The sequence below is a fragment of the Callorhinus ursinus genome, unplaced genomic scaffold, assembly GCF_003265705.2.
Source record: "Callorhinus ursinus isolate GAN/ISIS: 27379988/994484 unplaced genomic scaffold, GSC_fseal_2.0 scaffold1, whole genome shotgun sequence".
Classification (NCBI taxonomy): domain Eukaryota; kingdom Metazoa; phylum Chordata; class Mammalia; order Carnivora; family Otariidae; genus Callorhinus; species Callorhinus ursinus.
The window spans coordinates 113,454,831-113,482,128 of NW_027397063.1; the positions used below are offsets into that span (position 1 = coordinate 113,454,831).

General features: G+C 37.8%; 1 protein-coding gene and 1 pseudogene across 8 annotated transcripts in view; one reads left to right on the top strand and one right to left on the bottom strand.

The window, feature by feature from the left end:
- Window positions 1–27,298, top strand: part of PIK3CB (phosphatidylinositol-4,5-bisphosphate 3-kinase catalytic subunit beta) — a 199,898-nt gene that overhangs the window by 163,061 nt on the left and 9,539 nt on the right. For all 8 annotated transcript variants that reach the window (XM_073899405.1, XM_073899403.1, XM_025881567.2 and 5 more), the window contains 3 exons: window positions 6,217–6,395; window positions 7,224–7,333; window positions 8,819–8,897. In XM_073899405.1, coding sequence (XP_073755506.1) covers window positions 6,217–6,395; window positions 7,224–7,333; window positions 8,819–8,897 — 368 coding nt within the window. The remainder of the gene's footprint in view (window positions 1–6,216; window positions 6,396–7,223; window positions 7,334–8,818; window positions 8,898–27,298) is intronic.
- Window positions 13,133–26,306, bottom strand: LOC112823512 (SET domain-containing protein 9-like; annotated as a pseudogene).

Sequence of the window (27,298 nt, forward strand, 5' to 3'; positions counted from 1 at the left end):
TTAGAAACCTTAGTTCCTGGTAAAAACCTAGAAGGAATTATGAACTGTTAACACCAGCATTCTTTAGATTTGCAAGTTTATGAATACATTTCATAATTTCTAGAAGCATATGCCTTTTTTCAGTTTTCCAGTGCACTAACACATCCAAATATCTTTTAGTTTCTCTGTAATAAGCCAAAAGTAGATAAACCCATGCTCAGTAATTAATATTTCAGTATTTTCTTATTTGGAAATGATGTAAATACTCAGCATATCTCTATTACTTATTTTAACTTAGCAAAACTGTAAAGTTTCAAGTTACCAGAGATTTGGGAAGCTATTTGTAAGTGCATACACAATAAAATATAATTGTTGCTAAAAATTTTATTAACTCTTATTCCACTTAATCTGTTTAAATCATTTGTTCTCAACAGTTATTTATTTTACCCATGAAAGCTTCATGAGACATTAGACAAAATCAGCCATCATTGTAAGTTATTTTTCTGCTGACAAATTAGAACAGAAATACATGAATTTAGCTAGTAAATTCAGGTAGAATAAAAGTTGTTTACCATATAGTCAATGTTGATAACTCTAAAGACATGCCTGTTTCCACTCAACCAATGAACTTAAACTTGCTTTAATTTGCCAAAAATTATTCCAGAGCATATGAACTTGAAAAAACTTTTGGGATAGTTTCTGTTACATCTCTGAGAATTTTGTGAAGTCTAAATTTATATCAGTGCTTGTGTTTTTTTTTTGTTTGTTTAATAAATAAACAGAGCTCTTCTACAAATTAATTTTGGCAGTCCCATCTGGAGATAGAAAATACTACACATTTAAAACAAATAAATGAACACACATACCAACACAAATGGAAGCAAACAGAGACCTTATATCTTAGAGCTTTAAATTACTACCGTGGGGGAGCCTGAGTGACTCATTTGTTAAGTGTCTGCATTTGGCTCAGGACATGATTCCAGGGTCTTGGGATCGAGCCCCGCATCGGGCTCTCTGCTCCACGGGAAGCCTGTTCTCCCTTTCCCACTCCCCCTGCTTGTGTTCCCTCTCTCGCTGTGTCTCTCTCTCTCTGTCAAAAAAATAAAAAATATCTTAAAAAAAATAAATTACTACCATGAATTAGGCATAATACAAAAAACTCACTGCTTATGAAAAATAATTGGCTCCAAATTGTTTTTCTGATAGATGGAATAAGTTCAGATTATCTGCTTAGGGGCCTAAACCTTTTTCTAATACTTGTAGAGAAGAGTCTTAAGAATTATATTTGTTCTTAAGTTCCAAATGACCTTTTTTCAAACTCTTTTGATAAGAATTACCTCCCTGAAGTTTACTTGTCAAAGAGATGGTCTAGATAAGAATTATGGAGAGGACTGTGATATGACATGTATTATCTCAAAGGCACAGGGAAAAAAATGCGAGCTCTTCCTATAACTTTTGTTCTCTTAAAGCCAGAATTTATAATACTTATAAGCCTATTGAGATAAATAGGGGAGGTTTTGGGTTTGGTAAAAAGTATTGATGGATTTTGAGTTGTTTCTCAGCCACATCTCTGGTCCTGTAAAGACTAGATTTGTAAAACAAGGACAACTGTTTTTCAATTTCTCAAAGACTTGGGTTGCTGCCTAAATGATATCAAAGGGCTAACACCTATGCACCTATGTTAGAGTGTTTTTCTTTCCCGCTGGGTAAGCATAAGGGAGAAGGCCTAAAAAAGTTCCTGTCAGGCTCTGAATAATAGCTTCCAATTTGGCCAAATTTCTCATCATGAGGTTATTAAGTCCTTTCAAATATCTTGTCAGATTTCAACCTTGACAAAGTCAACTGTTTCTGGCAGTATTAAACAATCCCATGGGCCTAAGAGGCATCTTCAAAGTATATGCAAAAGATGTTATCCTTACAAGATCTAGAGTTACTCCTAAACATAACCAAAAGAAAGAACAACTTGAATATCTCAGGTGAGCAGATAGCCAAGCCTTAGGATATAAAACAAGACCAGCAAGAAAGAAAGACTTTTCTCTGGGAGAGAAAGGATCAGTAACCAATTTGGTCAGGAGCTGGAAAGAAAGGGACAATGTGAGATTTTATTTCCCTCTCTTGACTGGGCTCCAGAGGTAATCTGCTTATGGACATTTTCAGAATCCTCTCCCTGGGTTTAAGAAATTCCATGACTGGCCCTTAGTTTTGCCTTTGAGCAAGATGTGAAAGTTAGGAGAAGAGAATGGCCCATAGCCTCAGGTGGTCTTATTTTATAAGCTAACTGTTTAATAGTTTCTTTAGAGTAAAAAGGCAATTGAGACAGAGGGTTATTAGAATGGATACTCAAAGGAGAGAGGGGAGCAGTAGAAATTATTTGTCTTATGCCTCAGTCTGTTACAGTCTTTCGTTTTAAATACCCTTTCTCTTTAATTTTTTTTCTTTTCTCTTTTTTAAAGATTTTATTTATTTATTTTGACAGAGAGCAAGAGAGGGAACACAAGCAGGGGGAGTGAGAGAGGGAGAATCAGGCTTCCCACTGAGCAGGGAGCCTGATGCGGGGCTCGATCCCAGGACCCTGGGATCATGACCTGAGCTGAAGGCAGATAGCTAACTACTGAGCAACCCAGGCGCCCCTCTCTTTAATTTTTCATTAGCCTTTTGCAGTGAATCTTCAATGAAACTATTTTGGAATTTTGAAACTTAGAGGCTGCTTCATACTAATAAGTGCATATCCCATTCTGTTTATTTAATTTGGGAACACTTGCTTTCAAGTGCATTTTTTTTTTTTAAGATTTTATTTATTTACTTGACACAGAGACAGCAAGAGAGGGCACACAAGCAGGGGGAGTGGGAAAGGGAGAAGCAGGCCTCCCGCCGAGCAGGGAGCCCAGTGTGGGGCTCGACCCCAGGACCCTGAGATCACGACCTGAGCCAAAGGCAGTCGCCCAACCAACTGAGCCACCCAGGCGCCCCTCAAGTGCATTTTTTAAATGTTTTATTTAATTGGAAATTTCCACATAGTGGCCATTACATTTCTAGGTTTTCTTCAGTAAGGTTTTGCCATTTTACTAGCTATCTGAAATTTCTAAGACTGTAGTGTGTTGTTTCTCTCATTTGAATGGGGGCCCCCAAACGTGGGGCTATGGTAGCATAGAAGCTGGTGGCACTGGCAGTGAAAGGATTCACCCAAGGCAGAACAAAGGAGATAGAAGTTTATTGAATACACTGCAAGGGAGCGGTGGACAGGACAGCAAAGGAGAGACTGTCTGCAATGAGGCAGTGGGTGGGGGCTGTTTTTAAAGGGGGAAGGTGAGGAGGTATGGGGATCTATGGAATTACCCCTTTTTTGGTCACTGTGCCTGGTTGAAATAGTCCATTGGTCAGTTAGGGCTTATGGATATTTTGAAGTGGGTCACCTGGTGGGCCTGTCTGTATTCAGCCCGGTGCCCACTGTGGGCCCTTTTGCTTTGTTTTACATTCAATTGTTCAAGCCTGTTGTCTAAAAGTGGCCTCTACATGTAATTCTTAGACATAATTATAATAAGCAGTTGTGCTGGAAGCTGGTGTGCTCACCTCTTTAGATTTAAAGGATCCTATTTGTTTTAGCTAGACCTTTGGGTTTCTTGGAGCCAGACTAGTACCTAAGAGGGACGTGTGGTGAGGTTTGGAATTGTGGGGTGTTTTATAGTGTACCTTGTTGCACAGAAATTTTCTTGCTGTTGGCGGGTAACCTAGTGTCAGCCTAACTCATTCCATGACCAACTTACCCTATTACAGGAGTCTTCTTGAAGTGGCAGATGCTCTAAGAGCCTTTGACTGCTTGCCCCATTTTTTGACCTCTGAGATCCCTCTTAGCAGTAGCCTTTATCTTTAAAAAACAAGACAGAAAAACATATGTACCTTACTAGATCATCAGTGACCAAGAAATGTTACTGTGTCCTGGCCAAGAGAAAGCCCTGGATGTACCACTAGTTTCCGTGGAACCTTGGACTGGGGAAGGGATAAACCAGCAAATCCCAAGGAATATGGAGTATGGACTAATTCCAAATAAAATGGAGAACCACAGCTGCCTCCAACAGTTCCCAACATGGAATCTGGGGAAGGATTCCAAACAAATATAGAGAATTGCAGACTAAACTGTCAGCAGTTTCCAATATGGAATCCAGGGACAGAACTAAGATTGGGGTTTTCCACCTGGGAAATTGTATTCTGAAATACAAATTAGCCTACAAAATAGGCTAGGGGCTTTAGCTCTGGGCAGACCCGTCTGCCTGCTCAATTGGGCTTCAGGGTGAACTGCCAGCTAAGCTGAGCTCTGGGCAGAGCTATCTGCCAACTCGATCTGACCTGCCCTGTAAAGGAAGGTCAGATCGGGAGCTTGATACAAAGAGAGCAGAGCTCAGACCTGAGAGGAAAATGGCGAGAAAGATAATAAATTGAAAACAGTTCATGGTACCACACCTATGTTTCTCATCCCTGAATTCCATGGGAAGTTTGCTTCAGATCCTGAAGCTACCACAAAAAATTCAACTGAGTAAATTTTAGTTGGCTTTATTAATTGATCATGAATACAGCAGTATCTCACTTAGAATGTAAGGGGATCTTCCTCAAACTTTACCAAAGCCTATAAGGCCCCACTTCATGAGGTCCTACTTCATTGACCTCACTCATGATCAAATCACACCATACATTTCCTTGGTTCTCTGGGAACCTCAGCTTGACTTTTATAACATCAAACATATGACATATGTATGATCACATTATTTTTACTCTTAATTGATGAGTAGCAAGGGGAAGACTCTATGCTTTACATGGCAGTTCTTGTTATCACTGTAAATCTATGGAACGACAGGGTGTTGAATCACTTAAAGTATTTGACTTACGGCCATGTGGGTATTTAGGACACTCTTCCAGGAAATGGATATCAACACGATTAGTGATGGGGACTGAAAATTCCCAACTGTACAAACATAGAAGAAATTCAAATTTGAAATACTTCAAAAAGTTCCTGTTTGCACAGTCTGTTTTTCAACTGGTTCCCTTTTCACCAGTGTTTGTACAGCTCCTGAAACTGTTGAGAAATGGAGTGTCTGTGGCTAACTTGGCAAGCTTCAGCCATCTCGATTTTCATCAAGCTACATAGAACCTTCCAGTTTCCTGTGAGCAAGCCCTCAGCCTGTCTATAAAAACTGCATGACTGAATTCATCTCCCTACAGAGTCTTAGTGGTTTCTTTTCATAGAAGCAAAGTTCGAAAATGAAAACGTTGTGTAAAATAAGTCTCCTGTTAATGGAAATTCAAGCCAAGGTGTTGATAATATTTGTTGTGTACATGTTTTATATGCTTGTTATAGTTGATTTACATGTTAATATAAATGGGTTTATCTTAACAAGCTGTTTCAGCTTTAATAACATAATAAAATAAAATACTGTTTTTTATGGCTTATGGTTGGCCAAGGCTGTTTCTAATGGATTTTTGTGTAACATGACATGGAAAGACCTCAGTTATTAGAAGTTGGCTTTTTTAAACACAATGGTTTTGATTCGGTTGGCCACTGTTGATTGACCTTGTACTAACTGCATAAGTTATTTTTTTTAATTTGCATAAGTTTTGATAGCCAGAATTACTTCATAAAAACAAGTAATGTAGACTTGGACAACAAATACTGTTCTCTATATTCATATTTATTTTATTACACGATAATTCATTTAACTATACTACTCATGGAAAGAGAATATAAGAATATATTGAGAAGATGTCACACCAGAGTGATGACAAGAACTAGATGTTAAGGTTGAATGGCAGGAGCCCCAGGATTACTTGTACACAGATTTTCCTCTTAAACTATGAAGCTGGTCAAATGGAGTGGTTCAGATTGTGTTTCAAATTCTACTACTCATTGAGCTGCAGAGTTCTGAGTACTTTGTCATACTTATCTTCTTAACCACAATCTGTGTCCCTTTATTTTCTCTGATTTTTAATATTTCATTTAAGAAAAGGATTAAAGAACATTTGAAAAACGGTGCTTTAAGTAACAAGTGATAAAAATGAGTTTTTTACTCTGTTGTATCTAGTATGCTTGTCATAAATCAAGCACTGATTTTACTTTGGCTGGTTGTCAAGTGTTTGTGTTGGGGAGAGGAAGGGAGTGGTTATTAATAATGATCACATGATACTATAGTACTTTATATTAATTTTAACCATAAATAAATTTTGTTGGTGGGGAAACTTATTTTTCAGGTTGAAGCACTCAATAAGTTAAAAACTTTAAATAGTTTAATCAAACTGAATGCGATGAAGCTAAACAGAGCCAAAGGGAAGGAGGCCATGCATACTTGTTTAAAACAGAATGCTTACCGGGAAGCCCTCTCTGACCTGCAGTCGCCTCTGAATCCATGTGTTATCCTCTCAGAACTCTAGTAAGTGACCATCTTTGCTGTGCTCAGTGAATTTTCCATGAAAATAGCAATGCAGAAAGGATTTCTGAGTGACTGCCTTGCAGGAGCAGTAGGGCTAGCTGTTAGCCCCCATAAGTACAATATATTTACAGAAGGAAAATCTTAAATTTCTCAAAGGTGAATGTGTGCATTAGGATGTATGCCTATTAGCTAAATTTACCTGTGGGGTTCATGAAAGTCATTATAAGTTATTTTCCTTTCAATTGTATGTGACTAAATTTGTTTTCTTTATTACTGGGTTCTAAGAGTTAAAAATCCTATGTGTGCAAAATGTTGGCAACCATCATAGATTATTTACTAATTTATTTTCCTATTTCAAAATGAAATTTTAAATTAATTTGGAAGATTATTTCTCACTTTTTTATTCCCTTCAAAAGTACTAATGGAAAAGTAATGATATATATTCCCATATGTCAGTATTCAAAATTGATCCCTCTTTAAGAAATCAAGAATGAACCCATAATATTCCTGATTTTAATCCAATGATATGATCTGGTTACATATAATAACATAAGGAAGAATAAAGAAAGAAAAGGAGGAATTTTAAATGTAGGTAATGAGAAGGATGAATCTGGGTTTTCAATCTAGCCCATCTGGCATCACTACATGCCAGCCAAAGCTGTCGCCCTAGTTACTTTTTTACCAAGAGGTTATGTTCTGGTTCTGACTTCTGCAGACCTGAATGAAACAGGTGAGGGTTTTCCCCAGATCTAATATATCATGGCAAAACTATAGTCTTGCCATTTCTTTAAGTTGAAGTGGGCTGATTTTCTCCTTGTTTGATTTCAGTGTTGAAAAGTGTAAATACATGGATTCCAAAATGAAGCCTTTGTGGCTCGTGTACAACAACAAAGTGTTTGGTGAGGATTCAGTTGGAGTGATTTTTAAAAATGGTGATGGTATGTACTGAGGTTTTTTTTGTTGTTGTTGTTCTTCCTGCTTTTTCTTTAATACAGTTGCCATCTTACACAGTACCAAATTCCTTAGTATTTTTCATTTGTTGTCAGTTTGCTTTATCTGAAAGGTGATGTGTAAATGTGTAACAGATCCTAGCCAAGAGGTAGCTGTCAATGGTCATAAGATTGAATTTGGCATGTCCTAAATCCCTTTATTTTTCCTTTTAGAAAATAATGTTTACAGCTACTTGTTCTAATAAATCTTTCTTTTTTTTCCCTACAAAATACAAAGTCTAATTCTTTGGTAAAAAGCTTGTGAAGTACAAGAGAATATTTTCAATAGTATATTCATATATTCTGTTCCAGGGATAACAACTTTGATATTGCTGCCATAGTTTTGTATTTTAATTAAAATATCTTACTGACTCCTATTTTCGAAAGGAAATGCCTCTGAGGTGATTACACCAACCAGAAGGCAGTTATGACAACCACCAAGACAAGTCATGTAAAATTCACTGAGCTTCAGGTTCTTTGTGTTCATAAGGATTATAGTATTTGTATATTGGGTTTATTAAAAGGAATTAAAGGAACATAAGTAAATGTGCTTTTATCTATTTTAAAATGAACTTGTAGTGTTTTGCTAGACATCTAACCACACTTGACCATATGAATGTCATTATGTGGAACTCAGTAATATGATAATGAATAAAATCAACTATTATAGTTCTATAACCCATCATATAATTACTTAAATGATTTTTAAGTAATTATTTTTTTAAGAACTTCCTGTGCATTGTTAAACACAACCAGGAAAGAAAAAAATTAGCAGAGTGAATTGTATGGATTTTGTGTTACATAGTGTGTGTGTTTGTGTGTGTGTGTGTGTGTGTGTGTATAGCATTACTGTGTTATATAGTATTACAACATCCATACAATTAGTATAGTAGATACATGTGGTAAACAATGAAAAATACTGGTTTTTTTCTTAAGTAATCTCTACACCCAACATGGGGCTTGAACTCATGACCCTGAGATTAAGAGTTGCATGTTCTACCGACAGAGCCAGCCAGGTGTCCCAATTAAAAATATTGTTTAACTTAATTTAGTTAATAGTGTTATGGGCACATGCTAACCAATAAACCTAATATTTTTTTTAAGATTTTATTTATTAGAGCATGAGAGCAGGGTGAGGGCCAGAGGGAGAAGTAGACTCTCCACTGAGCAGGGAGCCTGATACAGGACTCGATCCCAGGGCCTTGGGATCATGACCTGAGCCAAAGGCAGCCACTTAACCCACTGAGCCACCCAGGCGCCCCTAAACCTAATATTTAACAAAATAAATATGGTCAACATTAAAATTTTGGGAAAATATTAGCACAGTATTTGTCAGTGGTTTTAGTTAATTCTGGCTGAATTAGCTAATCTTGAATTAATGTTATGAGACAAATGGAAAGCATTTATAATAAAGCAGGATTTTTCCCACCTTAGATTTACGACAAGATATGTTGACACTCCAAATGCTGCGCTTGATGGATTTACTTTGGAAAGAAGCTGGTCTGGATCTTCGGTGAGATTTCTATTGAATTTATTTTTGTCTCATGTTGTATTCCTTCCACAGCAAAATTTTTAAAACTTTTTTATTCCTTCCCTCTTATTAATTGTTGTTCATGGTTATATTTACATAGCATTTTACACTTTATGGTGTATTGTCAATGTTTGTCTTATTGAAGTATCATCAGATGTAAAACTGTATATGTACAGAGATTCCAGAAAGAAAGAAGAGGCTTGAACTTCCAGTAAAGCCTGGACAGACAGCAAGAGTCACACTCTATCTAACCTAAGGTTTTGAAGGTGCTCTCATGGAGGATGCACTGGTTGGTGGTCATGGGAATGACAAAGCCAGAGAAGGGCCTGCACATCTTCATAGCCTGGTAACATTGATGCCTCTACCTCAGCGGTGCTCTTAGGGTTTTCAGCTTGTCACCATTATCAGGGGTAGACAGCAGAACAGCAGGTATATGGCAGCAGATAAAAAGAAAACATGATGGATTTTAAAAGTTTAATCATTATCAAATCTTCTAAGGTGAGGAGCAAATGAAGATAATTACAAACAAAATATTCGTTATATTTATATAAAAATATAAGATTTGAATCTTATAAACCTAAAAAATTAAAAATCAAGCTTCAGACTGGGTATAATATTCATAATGAACAGGACAGAAGTCTATAATCTAAATATTTAAAAAGCTTATAGAAAGAAATATGGAGAAAAGATGTGAAAAAGCTATTCATACAAGATACAAAATAAATACACTGATAATTACGTGAACACAGTCAATTCCAGTATAGAAGTACAAATTATAAGAATAGTTGGATACCACTGATTTCCTAGCAAAGATTTTGTTAAATGATAAACTAGTCTAAGATACTTTTAAAGCAACAAAAACAAATATTTTCATATACCTTTGTAAATTAATATAAACCTCCCTGTATCAAGTTTTTCTTATGTCCTCTATCCAATATTTCCAGAATTTACTTTAAAATTAGAAATGTGGAGGGCGCCTGGGTGATTCAGTTGGTTAAGTGTTTGAGTCTTGATTTCAGCTCAGGTTTTGATCTCAGGATGGTGACTTTAAGCCCTGCATTGGGCTCCATGCTGGGCTTGGAGCCTATTAAAAAAAATTTAAAAAGGGGACAAATTTATGCACAAAGACGGTCATCTTTGCTTTATTTACAATAAAAAAAATTAGATCACTGTGGTTAAGTGTCTGACTCTTGATTTCAGCTCAGGTCATGATCTCAGGGACCTGGGATCAAGCCCTGCGTCAGGCTCCCCACTCTGCAGGGACTCTGCTTGTCTCCTTCTCCCTCTGCTCCTCCCCATGCCCTTCCCCCACCTCTCTCTCTCTCTCTCACATCTTTAAAAAAATAACGTACCCATATGACCAAGTATTTCAGGTATTTTATTTTGTTATTATTTTTTTTAAAGATTTTATTTATTTGAGGGAGAGAGAATGAGAGATAGCACGAGAGGGAAGAGGGTCAGAGGGAGAAGCAGACTCCCCGCTGAGCAGGGAGCCCGACACGGGACTCAATCCCGGGACTCCAGGATCATGACCCGAGCCAAAGGCAGTCGCTTAACCAACTGAGCCACCCAGGTGCCCAGTATTTCAGGTATTTTAAATTACTGTTTATAGAGAATTGTTTAACAATTTGGAGAAACTGTTTATCTTCAAATGTCAAATAAAAATGAGGTGCAAAAGTGTTTTCATAGAATTATTTCAACTGTATTAAGAACTCACTGAAAAGTGACACACTAAAATGTTGACAGAAACTAAAATGGTAAGAGACTTTATTTCTGGGTGATGTAATTAAAGGCAGTTTCACCCTCTATTTTATGTACCCATTTCTTTTTTTTCTTCCTTCCTTCCTTTTTTTTTTTTTTAATATTTTATTTTTAAGTAATTTCTACGCCCAGTGTGGGGCTTGAATTCCCAAACCTTGAGATCAGTAGTGGCATGCTTTACTGACTGAGCTAGCCAGGCGCACCTCGTGTACCTGTTCTGTAGTTTTCTTCAGTAGGCTTATATTCTTTTTTAATCAAGGATTAAAAAACAGTAAGCATATTTCATGATAGTACTATAGGTCCGTACAGTTTTAAACTTTTTTTCTATGCTAGTTGATGGTTTTACCTTTTCAACTCTTTTACCTAATTCTTCATATTTTATTTTTCTAAATTGTGGACTATTTCATACATGAAAGTATAGAAAATAAGAATTTTTATGTTCTTACATTGGGGCTTAATATATATTTAGCAATTTAATAACTATTACTTAATTGCTAAATATATATTTCTTATTAACATGTTTCCAACTTCTTAAAAAAGGAATTAAACATGCAGATAAAGTTAATGCATTCTCATCCTACTCTGCCTTCTCACATTTCAGAATTAACCACTATTTTAAAGCTGTAATATGTATATTTTTGTGCTTTAACTATACATTTGGTATCTATTATTGTTTTGAACTTTATTTATTTATTTATTTTAAAAAAGATTTTATTTATTTATTTGACAGAGAGAGACACAATGAGAGAGGGAACACAAGCAGGGGGAGCGGGAGAGGGAGAAGCAGGCTCTCTGCTGAGCAGGGAGCCCGATGCGGGGCTCGATCCCAGGACCCCGGGATCATGACCTGAGCCGAAGGCAGACGCTTAACGACTGAGCCACCCAGGCGCCCCTGTGTTTTGAACTTTAAATAAATGCTTTTATATCACATGCAACTTCTACTTTTTTTCCTCACAACCTTTTTTAGGATTTATTAAGATTAATATGTGAAGTTCTAATTTGTTATTTTCACTTCTATTAATGCTTTGAATAAATATAAAAATTTATCCATTCTTCTGTTACTAGCTTTATTACATTCATTGTTTTTTCCAACAATAACAAAAACTTGAGTTTGAACACTTCTGAACAGCTCACTATTCACAGTTGGAAGAGGTGTTTACTTTATATAGCTGGAAGTGAAATTGTTCCATCATAAGGCATGTGTATTTTCAACTTGGCCACCATTGTCCAAACGGTGGTACCAGTGTTATGTTTATCACTCAGAAATATCTCCTTGCCAATCAGACTTGATATTTTGCAAATCTAATGGATATAACATGGTATCTCATAGAACTTTAATTTGCATTTCTTTTATAAATAACTTGGTTCTTTGTGTTTTCAGTGTTGAAAAGTACTGTGTTTTTCTCTCTGCTATAAATTACCTAGTTTCCTTTAAGGTTTATATTTTTTGTTATGTTATTTTTAAAAAAATTTTTTCTCGTGCAAATATCTTTAAAGATATTCTTCTAGGGGTGCTTGGGTGGCTCAGTCAGGTAAGCATCTGCCTTTGGCTCAGGTTATGATCCTGGAGTGCCAGGATCGACCCCTGCATTGGGCTCCCTGCTCAGCGGAGAGCCTGCTTCTCCCCTTGCCCCTCACCCTGGTCGTGTTCTCTCTCTCTCTCTCTCAAATAAATAAATAAAATCTTTGAAAAAAAAAAGATACTCTTCTATATTTTATTTTGCAAATTATTTATTTGCAAACTTAGTGTGCTTTTCCCTCTTCTCTCTCTGCAAAGGTTTGGTTCTGGTGTTGGTTTTTTGGAGTCCAGGTCTTTTTTGACTACTGAAATCTTTTTCTTTTTCTTTCTTTTTTTTTTTTTTTTTTTAATTTTTTATCTGATAGAGACATAGCGAGAGCAGGAACACAAGCAGGGGGAGTGGGAGAGGGAGAAGCAGGCTTCCCGCTGAGAAGGGAGTTCAATGTGGGGCTTGATCCCAGGACCCTGGGATCATGACCTGAGCCGAAGGCAGATGCTTAATGAATGAGCCACCCAGGCGCCCTGACTACTACTGATTTTTCTTTTTTTTTTTTTTTTGCTTTAGTTTATTACATAAAAATACAGTTTTTATAGAAGTTTGTACAGATCAACAGTGTAAGAAATGATGATGGCTTGGCTGGAATTTTATAAACCACCACAGAGATACACAAAATAAAAGAACATTTGAAATTTTAAGTTCAGGCAGTAGGTTTTAATTTAATAAGCTACTGTATATTTAGGGGAAAGCCAGTTAAGTTTGGAATTGTATGACAATTTGAAATTGTAATGAAGCAAATAGCTTTTATCATAAAAACAAAAAATTCCCACTCCAGTTAGGCCTCAAAATATTTGTTCTATCGGTAGAACTCAGAGATACGATGAACAAAAAACATTTAGAATGAACTCAATAGTAGAAAACCCAATTTCTAGTTCATAGTTAGCTGACAATTGTATAGTAGTTTGAAAAAAGCTCTTCTTGTTTGACGTCCCTGAGTGCTACAAGAATGACACATTGAAGTGGGCTTTGTTTGTCAAAGCTGTACGCAATGTTCGAAGATACTGCTTCAGCTCTATAGGAAAAACTGCAGGCACATCAGATTCCTGATAGCAGACATTAGCTGCTCTGTCATTTGAACAATTGTTGACATACTGTCCTACAGCCAGTGGATTACAAATTTCTGATGTTAGCCATGTACTATCACTCATTTTGAAAGGACCAAGTCGATCCCTCCCATTGCAAGATGTGTATACAACTTTTGATATTCCTTTGTCTTTTCCATCAGTGAGTACCCCATCCAAGCATCTAAAAATAAATGGATTTCCAACGGATTGGAAAAAGATTGGCTCATACTTCTGATATACTGTACCTCAGGTTGTGGTTTAGGTTCAGCACGATCCAAGGAACGAAGCGGTACTTGTAAGGGCGCCATCGCTGCCACAGGCCCTGCAGCAGGTGGCCGGGCATGGCTGTCCCGCGGCGCTGTCGACTACTGATTTTTCTTAATGGTTATTGGACTCAATAGATTTTTTTCCTCCTTGAGTCATTCTAGAGGCTAAAAATTGTCCAGTTCATCAATGTTTTCAAGTTTATTATCATACATCTTTTATAACATCCTCTTATAATTTTAAAACCTCTTCTGTGTTTAATTTTTCTCCTTTTTTGCATGTATAAAATTATGTGCATTGTTTTTGTTTATTAGTCTGGAGGTTTTCTTCTTAGTATTTTAAAAGAAGGAGCTTCTAATTTTGTTGATCTTTTTTCTGTTTTATCATTGATTACCTCTTTATGATTTCCTTTTAGTTGTGTTTATTCTGTAATGACTTTTTTTTTGACGAGCAAGTTGAATCAAGCATTTGACTCTTGATTTTGGCTCAGGTCATGATCTCAGGTTGTGAGATTGAGTCCTGTGTTCGGCTCCACGCTGGGGATGGAGGCTGGTTAAGATTCTCTCTGTCCCTCTCACTGTTCCCTCCCCGCCCCGACTCATGCTCTCACTCTCAAAATTAAAAAAAAAAAAAAAAAAATCCCCTGATAGTCTTTATGGGGTTTCTGTTATATGTAACTGTCTTCTTTTGTCTTGCTGCCTTTTAAATTTTTTTTTATTTAAATTCACTTAGCCAACATACAGTACATCATTAGTTTCAGATGTAGTGTTCAATAATTTATCAGTTAGGTATTGTTGCTTTTAAAATTTTTTCTTTATCACCATATTTTGCCATTTTAACTATATATGTCTTGGTGCGGGTCTGGTTTTGTTGATTTTGTTGGGGGTTCTCTGTGACATCTGGATATGTTTCCTTCCCCAAATTAGGGAAGTTTTCAGCTATAACCTCTTCAAATACTCTGCCCCCTTTTCTGTCTTCTTCTGGGAATCCTATAATGTGAATTTTACTACATTTGATGGAGTCACTGAGTTCCCTAAGCCTGTTCTCATTTTACATAATTCTTTTTTCTCTCTTTTATTCATCTTGATTACTCTCCATTATTCTTTCTTCTAGGTCATTAATTCATTCCTCTGCTCTTCCAGCCTGCTGTTATTGTATCAGGCATGTTTCTTATCTTGTTTATTGCATTCTTCATCTCGTTATTTTTTTTATTTCTGTGTTAAGGGTCTCACTGATGTCTTCCACTCTTTTTTTCAAGTCCAGTGGGTATCTTTGTGATCATTACTTTAAATTCTCTCTCAGGCATGTTACTTACATCTGTTTCACTTAGACCTCTAATCATGGCCTTGTCATGTTCTTTAGTTTGGCACAAATTCCTCTGTCTTCTCATTTTGTCCAAATTGCTGTGCCTGTTTCTGTGTGTTAGGAAAGTTGGCTACATCTCCTGTTCTTGAGGGTAATGGCATTATGAAGAAGAGGCCCTGTAGTGCCCTGCAGTGTCGTGTCTCCTCTTCTGCAGGGCCTGGCACTTCCAGGAGTGTCTCCAATGTGTGCTGCATGTGCTCTGCTGTTGTGTCCTGGTTCTTTTATCATTAAGGCCAGTTGTTTGCAGAAGCTCTCTTTGCCTATTGTGGGCAGTGTTTGGTCCCTGGCCTGAATGTGGTTTTAACTAGGGCTCTGGAACTGATGCCCTGCCTAACTCCTGGATGGAGCGATGTGGTGCTAGAAAGGGTTTGGGGCAGTCTTCTGGGAGAGGGGTCCTGCTGTGTGGGCCTAAGGCAAGAAGGACTGGGAAGGGCAGATCCACCAGAGCATGGGTGGGGGAGGCTTGATGTAAGCAAGTTACGTAGTGGGTGTTGGCTTTGTGCTGGTTCCAGCAGGTGGCTCTACTTAACGCTGAGGGGCAGGGGAGGGAGATGGTGCCTGCCAGTTTGTTTCTGGAGGGGTCTCTCCTTGAAGCCTGCTTCTCTGGGATGCTCCAAGATGAACAAATAACCTCTGCACTTTGCACCCCAGGCACTCTTCAGATAGCTGTTTCCATGCTGTATGTTTGCAGGCTGTTTGCCCTGCCTTCTCTCCAGGAACGGCCCCACTGTTGACCTTTAGAACCCCAGGCTTTAAGCCCTGTTGGTTGTAAGAACTCACAAAATTTGGGCTCTCTTGTTTTCCAAGCCAATTGCTATAGGGATTGGTTTTCTCTGTGTTCCCCTGTGTGGTAGTCTGTGTCTCGCCATTCTCCATGATCATGGCTCCCTCCCCACCACAGTAGCCACAGTCCATTTCTCTCCTATGTGGTTTCTCTGTACTTCCTACCTTCTTCAGTGTGGCCCCTTCTCTACCTTTAGTTGTAGAGTTTGTTCTGCCAGTCTTCAGGTTGATTTCTGGGGTGTTTAGGATGATTTGATAGTTATCTAGTTGTATTCATGGGACGAGGTGAGCCTAGGGTCCTCCTGCTCTGCTGCCATCTTTCCACAGGCTCAACTCCTGATCTGGTTTAAATTATTACAACTTCCAAATGCATTGGATTTTTTTGTTGCTGTTGTTTCTGATTTCTAATTTTACTTCTTTACTGTCAGAATTATGTGGTCAGTATATATCAATATCATATTTCTTAAGAATTTCTTTATGCTTTAAGAAAAATGTCCACTTTTCAAAACATCCCATTTGTGAGTAAAAAGATTCCATATGCTATAATTATTAGCAGTAAGGTTATAAATCAGTATTTTATCAAGTTTGTTTTATCAAGTTTGTCCAAATCTATACTCTCATGAAATTTACTTATTTTTCACTTCACAGATATGGTAAAACCTCCCATTATAATTGGCATTTGTCAGTTTCTTCTTGCAGTTTTATTAGTTTTCTCATTGTGGTTTTAATTTATATTTCCCTAATAATGAATGGTGTTGGCCCGCTTTTAATGTGCTTATTGGTCATTTGTATATCCTCTTTGGAGACATAGCTGTTCAAGTCCTTTGCTCATTTTCTTTTTTTAATTCTTTTTTTTTCCCCAGTAATCTTTACCGCCAACATGGGACTCAGAATCATGACCCCTAGATAAGAGTCAGGTGTTCTTCCTACTGAACCAGCCAGACACCCCTCATTTGCTCATTTTTTAATTGGATTGTCTTTTAACTTTTGAGTTACATGAATTCTTCATATATTTTAGATACTAGACCGTATTAAAGAAATTATTTGAAATGTTTTCCCCTTGCATTCTGTGGGTTGTCTCTTCACTTTATTGATAGTGACCTTTGATGCACAAAGTTTTTAATTTTGATGAAATCCAATTTATTTCTTGGGTTTTTTTTTCTTATGTTTTTGGTGTCAGGTTTAAGAAGTCATTGCCTAATACAGTGTCATGAAAGTTTACACTGATTGTTTTCTTCTGAAAGTTTTAGTTTTAACCCTTATACTAGAGATCATTGATTCATTTTTAGTTAATACTTTTATATGGTATATTGTAGGAGTCCAGTTTCCTTTTTTTGTATTTGGATATCCAGTTGTCTCAGTGCCATTGTTGAAAAAACTATTCTTTCTTCAGTGAATTGTCTTGATACTCTTATCCTGTGTTAATTGAATGTAAATATGAGGGTATTTTTTCTGAAGTCTAAATTATTTCATTGATCTACACGTCTGTCTTTATGTGCAGCCTTGATTACTGTGGCTTTGTATTAAGTTTTGAAATCCAGAAGTGAGTCCTCCAACTTTTGTTCAATCTCTGTTTTTATTTATCTATGAAGTCTTAATTTCTCCTTTGTTTTTGAAGAATAGACTGGATATTGAATTCTCGGTTTTCAGTCTTTCAGCACATTTTAGTATGTCCTCACACTGCTTTCTAGCCTCCAAGATTTCTGATAAGAAATCAGTTAATTTGGCAGGGGTTGGGGGATGGTCTCTGTAAGGGATGAATCACATCTCTCTTGTTGTTTTCAAGATTCTTTTTTTTGAATCTTGACAGTTTGATTATAATATATCCAGGCCTACTCGGATTTGACTTTGACTTCATTTGAGCCTCTTAGATGTATAGATTTTGGTTTTTTCATTAATCTTCAGAAGTTTTCAACTTTGCTCTTTTCAGATAATTCCTTTTGCCTTTTTTTTCTTTCCTGACACAACCATTATGGACTTGTTGGTTGTGTTCATTTTTCTTCATTCTTTTTCTTTTGTTCTTCTCATTGGATATTTGATCTATTTTCAAGTTTGCATATTTTTTCTTAGGGCTACTCAAATCTGCTATTGTGTCACTCTGGTGAATTTTATATTTCAGTTATAATTTCCCACTCCATAATTTTTATTTGGGTCATTTAAATAATGTCTGTCTCTTGATAGTTTCTGTTTGATGATTCATCATTTTCATACTTTAGTTCTTTAGACATGGTTTCTTTTAGTTCTTTGAACATACTTAAAACAGGTGTTTTATTTTTATTATTTTTTGGGGGGAGGGGCAGAGGGAGAGGAGTGAGAGAATCTTAAGCAGGAAGCAGGCTCCACGCCTAGCATGGAGTCCAAGACTTGGTGCTCAGTCTCACAATCCTGAGATCATGACCTGACCTGAAATCAAGAGTTGGACGCTTAGCTGACTGAGACACCCAGGTGCCCTTTAAAATGTGATGTCATGGGTCGTGGGATCAAGCTCCATGCTCAGCAGGGAGTCTGCTGGAGATTCTTTCCCTCTGTCCCTCCCTCCACTTGTGCACACACGCCCTCTCTCTCTATCTAAAATAAATAAAATCTTTTTTTAAAACTATTTATTCATGAGAGACAGAGAGAGAGAGAGAGAGAGGCAGAGGGAGAAGCAGGCTCCCAAGGAGCAGGGAGCCCGATGCGGGACTCGATCCCAGGACCCTGGGATCATGACCTGAGCCGAAGGCAGACGCTTAACCATCTTAGCCACCCAGGCTCTTTAAAAAAAAAAAGTGTTTTAAAAGTTTTGTCTGAAATGTTAGCATTTGGGCTTCCTCAGGGACATTTTTTATAGGGTGCTTTTTTTCTTACATATGGGTAATATTTTCTTGTTTCTTTGTATGTCTCGTACATTTTTTTGTTGAAACCAAACACTTTAAATAATTTGGCAGCTCTGAAAATCAGATTCTAATCGTTCCTCAGGGTTTTGTGTTGTTGCTGTCTATTTAGTGATTTATCTGAAGTAATTATGTGAAGTTTGTATTTTTTCTCATATGTGGTGACTGATTTCTGTCCTTGGTTAGTTTATTGGTCAACTAGCAAGGTTTCCTTGAGTCCCTGAAATCTGTAAGTCTTCCATTCTTTACTGAGGGGCTCTGTGTGTTAGGGTAGTTCCTTCAGCAGCCAGCCAGGTAGTTCAGAACTGTGTCTTAGCCCTAACTTGTGTAATGTCTCAGTGTTAGAAAGAGGTGACAGCTATGACCGTCTAAATTCTTTGCTGTGCTATATACTCCCCTGGGTATGCGTAAAACCCTATCTATGCACATAGCTTTCTAGATTTCTACGACTATGTTGGAGTTTTTCACTGTCCTCTGTGGACACTTACTCCCCAAGTTTTTCCTTTAAGCTTTTTGGTTAGCCTTTTATTTGCCCAACTGTTACTTACCCCTTAGATAGCTGCAGTGTTAGTTGATTGTGATTTTTTTTTTTTCAAAACACCCCAATAAAAGGCAGTTCACAGTAGGTGAGGTCTGATTCAGATCAGAGAAACATAGAATTGTGAGTGAGATCTCCCTGAGAACCACTAGAGTGTTTGAAGAATGACAGCTCCAGAAATGGGGCCAAAGGAGTTCCAACCCCATTTTGCCCCCTCTAATGGCTACTAGATTACTGTATTCACTGTGATTGTGGACTGTTCATTGTCAAGTCTAGTGCAGAACTGGGAAGATGGGAAATTGGACTATGCCATGGTAAAATAACTGAGATTTGGCCATTTTCTTCAATAAACACCCCCTGATTGCCGCAACTCTTGTTTTTCCATATTACTCAAATAGTTGATTCTGGCAATTTTTTGCTAGTGTTCTCGTTGCTTTTATGGAAGACTGGATTTTCAGAGGTCCTTAACTCCCTGTTTTTGCAGACATCACCTGATTATAGAATTTTAAAATCTAAATTTACAGCTGCTTTCCTTAGAAACCTTGAAGATGTTATTGCATGGTATTCTGACCTCTGTTACTTTGTACAAGTCTGCTGTCAGTCTAAATAGTATTTTTTTTTTTTTGCCCTATTGCAGAAAACAAATTTCTCTTTGCCTTTGGTTTTTGCAGTTTTTGTTAGTATATGGATTTCTTTTTATCTTTCCTCCCCCATTCTCATTGTGTCTTTTCAATTAGAGGAAATAACATTTTCTTTTAGTGCCTACAAAATGTATCCATATTTTTCAGTATTGCATTTCTTTCACTCTCACAGTCTTCTGCAACTAATAGAGGTGTGTTGGACTTTCCTGTTCTGACCTGCATGTCTCTTAACCTGTCTTACCTATTTTCCATCTTTAGATGACATTCTTTGTAGTTTCTTGTATTTTGTCTTCTAATTCACTAAATTTCTCTTCTACATTGTCCAATTTCATTTTCTTGTGTAGTTGATAAAATTTGGTTTTAAGTTCCTTTTGGTGTGGATTGTGTGTTTTCTGAGGGTCCTTTGTTCCCTAGGGTGTGAAAGTACCCTCCCAAAATGAGTTTGAGTTTAATTTGTGCTGTTCCCCAAGGTCTTTACACACAGTTTTTATTTTATTTTATTTATTTTTTTTTCACAGTTTTTATTTTAACTCTTCGCCTTTATGCTCTCAGATTTCATAGGTAGTTTATACTTGGATCTCATGAGAATGTAGGAAGTCTTGAGTTTTTGCATTTTCATGAAACATCCCTCCCCCCGCAATCCAGTGCCCAAGGTAGATGACAGACTTTCATGCTACGTCTTCTGGTCCGTGAGCAGACATTTTCTAGTTCCCTTTTCATACACTTGACAGTGTTTCAGACCCCCAGCCTTGTATAGGATCTCAGGTCCATATTCTGTCTCTTACGGCCCCAACACCATATCTCTTTTCTCATGGACATTAAAACATCAACCAAGTCAGTAACTTCCTCAGCCAGTGCTATGAATAATCTTATTTCTGGGACCCAGAGTTCTCCTTCTCTTTCTTTATTAACCATAACTATTTATGAAACCTTTTTGACTTTACCTGTCATTTTTTTGTGTTTTAGTATCTGTAGCAGCTTAGTTTACAAGTTTGCTGTAAATAGTTTTACTTGTGATTGACTTTATCCCTTTAAGATTATAAGTGTTGTCTGATTAATTTTTGAAACTTGAATTGTTTTCTTCATTACTAAATATATTTTAGGATTTTTTAAACTTAAAACACTTGCTATTTATTGACTGAGCTAGATGTTGTATTAGGTTCTTCACATATGTAATATCGTGTAACTTGAAAAACTGTATGAGATTGTGTTACATTTTTTTTCTTTAAGATTTTATTTCTTTGACAGAGAGCGAGAGCAGGAACACAAGCGAGGGGGGGGCAGAGAGGGAGAAGCAGGCTTCCTCCTGAGTAGGGAGCCCAATGTGGGGCTTGATCCCAGGAACCTGGGATTGTGACCTGAGCCGAAGGCACATGATTAACGACTGAGCCACCCAGGTGCCCCATGTTACTTCTTTTTAACAGATGAAAAAATTAAGGCTCAAGGGATTTTAAACAATTTGTCAAAGGTTACAAAAATACTAAGTGAAGGAGCCAGATTCAAATCCAGGTCTTTCAGACTGTATACTTGATGTCATTTTTTCATTTTACCAGTCTAAGCAAGAAAGCAATCATGATAAGACATCTCTAGTACCCTTTGTTTATCAAAGTATTGTGCCCCAAATATGTAACTTTCCATTGATTTTTTTTTTCTTTAAAGAAGGAGTTTTCTAGTCTTAGATCCTTCCATGCTGTTGAGATATAAAGAGCAATTTGCTGTTGGTATTGTTACTTTTATTGGATTTATAGATGGGATTGAAATAAGGAAGTGAGATTATAGTTTAGATTTTCTAAAAAGGACCCTTTGAGCACCGTAAGAGACAGAGTTTTGCTTTTAAATTGGGAGGAATTTCTAATACCACTGTGTAAAAAGTAGAATTACTTTGGAATAGGTAGCAAGTTTTTTAGTCAAGCACATACACATAGGCAATACTGCATAGATAAGAGGAATGGATGATTGTGAACTCTACCTGAGGAACATAAACCCAGAGGGATCTGGTTTACACCCCCCCCCGGAACACCCACTGTTTGTATATAAAGTTTTATTTGCACACAGCCACAACCCATTTGATTACATACTGTCTGTGACTGCTTTTATGCTGTAACTGCAGAATTGAGTAGTCCACAATGCCTAAAATATTTACTATCTGGCTTAATCTCCAAAAGTTTGCTGACCTTTCCTATAAAGTAAACCCCTGCAAAAATGATTTTACTTGATTTATCCCATAAAAACAGGGGAGACTTTTCAAGCTTAGGCTAGTAACTCATTGGTTCTTTCCAAGGTTAGCACATAAGCTACAAAGTGGTCTCCTTTGCTAAAAGCAGATTCAGACCATATGAGGAGTCGCGTTCAGTTATGAAAGGCTGAGCTAAAAATTTTGTCTTTAAAGTTCCGATGCCTACAGGGGAGCCTGGGTGGCTCAGTTGGTTAAGTGCCCGACTCTTAATTTTGGCTCAGGTTATGATCCCAGAGTTGTGAGATTAAGCCCTGTGTCGGGCTCCGCGCTGGACATGGAGCCTCCTTAAGATTCTCTTTCTCCCTCTGCCCGCCGCACCCCTCCTCCCGCTCTCTCTCTCAAAAAAAAAAAAAATTAAATAAATAAAAAGTAAAGTTCTGATGTCTACAAGCCAGGGGATCTCACAGGACCAGCCAAAAGGGTCCTTGGCTTATGCAGGACAGAAATTTACCAGGAGCCAGCAGGAGGTGAAAGCAGAGTTTATTAAAGATACAGGGAGGGCAGATACAGATGGACTGTCCCAGACACTTGGAAAGGAAATAAGCATGAGTCTCATCTTTGTTTAGGGTCTGGGGGGTTTTATTGAGGACTATGGTCTGGCCTAAGTGTTCTCTCAGGTATCCAGGAACCAGTTAGAATAAAGACAAGGTCCAGGTGTCCATCATAAGTCACTTATTCCTTGAAGCCAGGGTCTTGGCTTTAAGATGCTTAGCACCAGTGGTTTAGATATTACCTGTTGTGCTGGAAGACTCCAAAGATACTAACTTTGTCCTTTACAGGGAGGACATGCGTTAAGGCATATGTAGGGCAGAGGTACAGGTCCTAGCAAGAAAAGAAGCAGGAAAAAAAAACAAAAGGAACAAAACAGCTTTTACTTTCATGGGGTCCCTTTGGTTTGCCTCAGTTCCATCAGCCTAATTAAAAGCTCCAGTCCTTTTCTCTAGCTTTTTTATTTTACCCATTCTATTCAAATGTAAAGCACATTTAGCTTCAAATGAAGTTCATTGTGACCTCAGGCAAAGGGAGGAAACCACATGTGGGAGTGCTAGAAATAAACCTACTGTGTCTCTTTTGGGAAGCAACAAGTGTCTAACAAGAAAAAGGAACTTGTCTGTTCAGTGAGATCTCTGCTGACTTTTTGTACTCTGACCCCATGTTTTTAAAATATGTAGAACTTTAATTCTTTAGGGTTCATTTCGAAATGAATACCTTTTTCTCACCAAACTTTGTTTTACTGTTTCTATAAATATGTGTGTTCCAGTGTTCCTATTGTTTTTCTTTTGGCCAGCTGGTAAGGTTAAACTCGGTCGCGTAGCATACACTCTGCTAACTTCAATCTTGAATCTTCAGGTACCTTCTATACTTTATTACTTTGACCAGAATATTTTAGTACTTGTAACAGTGCCATGTTAACATGAATGAAAGTGTGTATTTCTCATTTTCACTTTTCTCTGATGTCTCAAAAATACTATTGGTATCTTTCATGTTAAGTTAGAACATTTGTAAGCCATCATTATGTTAGAACACTCTGACCTCATTCAGTCAACAAATAATAGGTAGTCAGCCTTTTCTGTCAGGTCTCATAGGTTGTCTATATGTAAATCTATCTGACCTTTAGTAGTTTTGACAGTCCTCTTCCACTCCCTGAATTTTGGACAGCTGTCTTCATTGTGACTTTACATCTGACTTACATTAATGGGATTTACTTCCCTTTTAAGAGTGCTAATGAACAGTTCTGTAATGACACTGGTATGGTAATCTTGGAAGGATTAAGGAAGAAGATGGAAGCAATGCAAACGTTAGGTAAAGGAATTATATTTTCCTCCTTTGGAAACAAGGGGCTCCAGTACCGCTCCGATTTGGGTCGACGTGTCAGAATCAAGGCCAGAGAAAATTGTCTATATACCCATTGAGAGTAGGGTTATGGGGGCTGCTATCCCCTCTGCTGTAGAATTTATATTTTAATTCCTGTTTAGTGGAAAGGTAACAAATTGCTCCTTGTGTCAGAGAGTGTGAGAAAGGAAGGGAAACATTACCAGTTGTTGTTTTAGCCTTTATAAGAAGTGTGGAAATTGAGTGCAAATCGGGCCCATGTAAGATGGTCAGGGCTCCAGGAGTTTGCCCCCAGCTTGACTTCTGTCAAACTGTCTGTCTGACAAGGATGTTTTTTCCTTCCCATTGTGAGAGTTTCATCCTCAAGACACTGAATGCTTTTATCATTGCATGCTTTTGAAGAGGAAGTTGTTGGATTTTTGCCCAGTTTGGCTGCAAGTGAGGTGGGAGGAGAAGCAGGAAAGTGAGCCAAAGTGCAGTTAAACCATGCACTGTTTACCTCACACGTGTTGTGTCACGAGAAGGACAGGGATGTTGGGAAAGCTTCCATGCTCCAAGCGACCTTTCTTACTGAAAGGTAACTTTTTAAAAGGAGGAATAAAAATTAATAATGCAGATGTAAAGCAGTCTATTGGTGTATCAGGCTGCCAGCATGTAGTTTGGCAGTTCTACTCCCAGCCTTACTTAGTTAAACCAGGAAAGTGCCTAAAGAAGGCATAAAATATAATTGAATTCTTGGTTGTATGGAAGTTTAGGGATTATTTAATGAAACTTGGCACTTTTATTGGGTTGTTACAGTAAGTCATTCATACATTTTCCCAACTTGTGCATGTGCACACACACACACACACACACACCTCTTTCATAAAATCCTTCAAAGCTTTCTCAGTGCCTTTAGGAGAATGACAGAAGTCCTTACATGACCTGTAGGGCCCTGCATAGTCTTTCCAACACTTTCTTGTCCTCACCTTGCTTTTGTATTCACCCTTATATTTTCCTCCAGCCCTGCTGTCCTTCCTCCACATAGAGATCTTTCTTAACTCTTGACATGTTCTCATGGCAATTCTCGTTCATACAAAGATCACATGCACCTTGTGCATTTGTGTCTTGTCTGCTCAGTAAGAGCAAGGACTGTTTTTTTGTTTTTGCTCCTTTCTGTATCACCAGCAGCAAACAAAATGCATGGCATATAGCTATACCCATGTATTTGTTGAGTCCTGGAATCCCATCCATTACATTTTCTGTAGTCACCTTTCATTTGAACTTCCCATTCTAGTTTGGAGTTGCTGTAGGGATAACACAGTTTTTACAAAACTGAAGAAAATATTTACAACCAAAGGAAGAAAAGGATAATGTTAATATTTAAAGAAGTAATATAAGTCACTAAGGAAAATATTTTAGAACCCTAATAGGGAAAGAATGTGAATACCTAAGTTATAAAAGAAAATCGTCTTAAAATGACTAAAAGAGACATGAGAAAATTTTTATTTTCATTGGGGATCGTATAAATGAAATTCAAAGCAAAATGCTGCCTATCAATTTAGCAAAAATTATTTTACACAAGAGCAGCCTGAGAGGCCTGTTGTATAGTCAATGACTCTAGAGACTGTTGGGTTTAAAAGATAATTTTAGAGGCACACAGACCTAGTTTTAAGTCTTAGATCTTATGCTTAGTTAAATATATGGCCTTTTGCAAATTACTTTTGTTTCTCATTTGGAAAACTGGGAACTTACCTTATAGGGATTTTGTTACTAAATTTGTTCATTCAGAAATATTTACTGAGTGTCTGCTTTGTGCCAGGCACATTCTCAGGCACTAAGGATACGGCAGGGAACAAAACATCCCTGCCTGGTAGAACTTCTCTCCTATTGGTGCAGAGAGAGACAATAAAGAAACAAATAAATAAAATGTACATGATGTCTGGATGGTGTTGAGCTATAGAGGAAAATTAAAAAAAATAAAATAAAATTACAAAACTATCTGTGACACAACACTTGCTATCTCTTCCCTATTTCAAAGATTTTATTTATTTGAGAGAGAGAATGAGACAGAGAGAGCATGAGAGGGGGGGAGGGTCAGAGGGAGAAGTAGGCTCCCCACTGAGCAGGGAGCCCGACACGGGACTCGATCCTGGGACTCCAGGACCATGACCTGAGCCGAAGGCAGTCGCTTAACCAACTGAGCCACCCAGGCGTCCCGATAGTTTTGTAATTTTAAATAGGATTATCAGGAATTTCTCACTGAGACAGAAACATTTCAGCAAAGACTTCAAAGAAATAAAGGAGTAAGTCAAGTAGAGGTCTTCGGGAAAGATGTTCTAGGCAGAGAAAATGGAGTGAGGGAATGTTGTACCTGTTACGTACGAGAAAAGCAAGGAAGCCAGTGTAGTAGGAATAAAGTGAACAAGGGGAGGATATGAGGAGAGGTGAAGGGCCTTGTGAGCTATGGCAAGCATGTTGGCTTTCACCCTAAGGTGGGAAGGCAGTGCAGAGATTTTGATGGGGGGGCAGTGACATAATATGCATACTTTTTTTTTAAGATTTTATTTATTTATTTGAGAGAGAGAATGAGAGAGAGAGAGAGAGAGCACGAGATCCAAGAGGGTCAGAGGGAGAAGCAGACTCCTTGCTGAGCAGGGAGCCCGATGCGGGACTCGATCCCGGGACTCCAGGATCATGACCTGAGCCGAAGGCAGTCGCTTAACCAACTGAGCCACCCAGGCGCCCAATATGCATACTTTTTAAATGGATTATATTGCTGTTGCATTTAAAACAGACTATGATAGGCGTCTGGGTGGCTCAGTTGGTTAAGCGACTACCTTCAGCTTAGGTCATGATCCTGGAGTCCCGGGATCGAGCCACATCGGGATCCCTGCTAAGCAGGGAGTCTGCTTCTCCCTCTGACCCTTCCCCCTCTCATGTGCTCTCTCTCTTTCTCATTCTCGCTCTCTCAAATAAAATCTTAAAAAAAAAAACAGACTATAATGTGGAAGCAGGGACACTAGTAAGGAAACTTGAATAATTGAGTAAGGGTTGATGGTAACTTGGTCTAGGGTAGGAGCTGGAGGAAGAGGAGAGGCAGAGAAGTCTTTAGTACATATTTTCAGGATAGGTAAATACTGGTCACGAGAGAAAGAGTCAAAGGTGACCTTAAGATTGTGGGCTTGAACAGCTAGAAGGATGGAGTTGCCATTCATTAAGCAAGGTAATGTGTAAAGTGCTCAGCCTGCTATGTGGCACCTATTAGGTGCTCTATAAAGGGTGGTTCCTTTCTCCAACATTTACAATAAAAATAAAAGACTTTTCTTTTATCTGATACACTTCTGTCCATCTACACAAACAAATAGAATATTTCACCAGAATAACTAGATAACAAATTATGCATTTGGCTGGTGCATTGGAGTTCTAGTAAACTACTTCATCTGTCGGCCAAGAGATTTACCCCCCA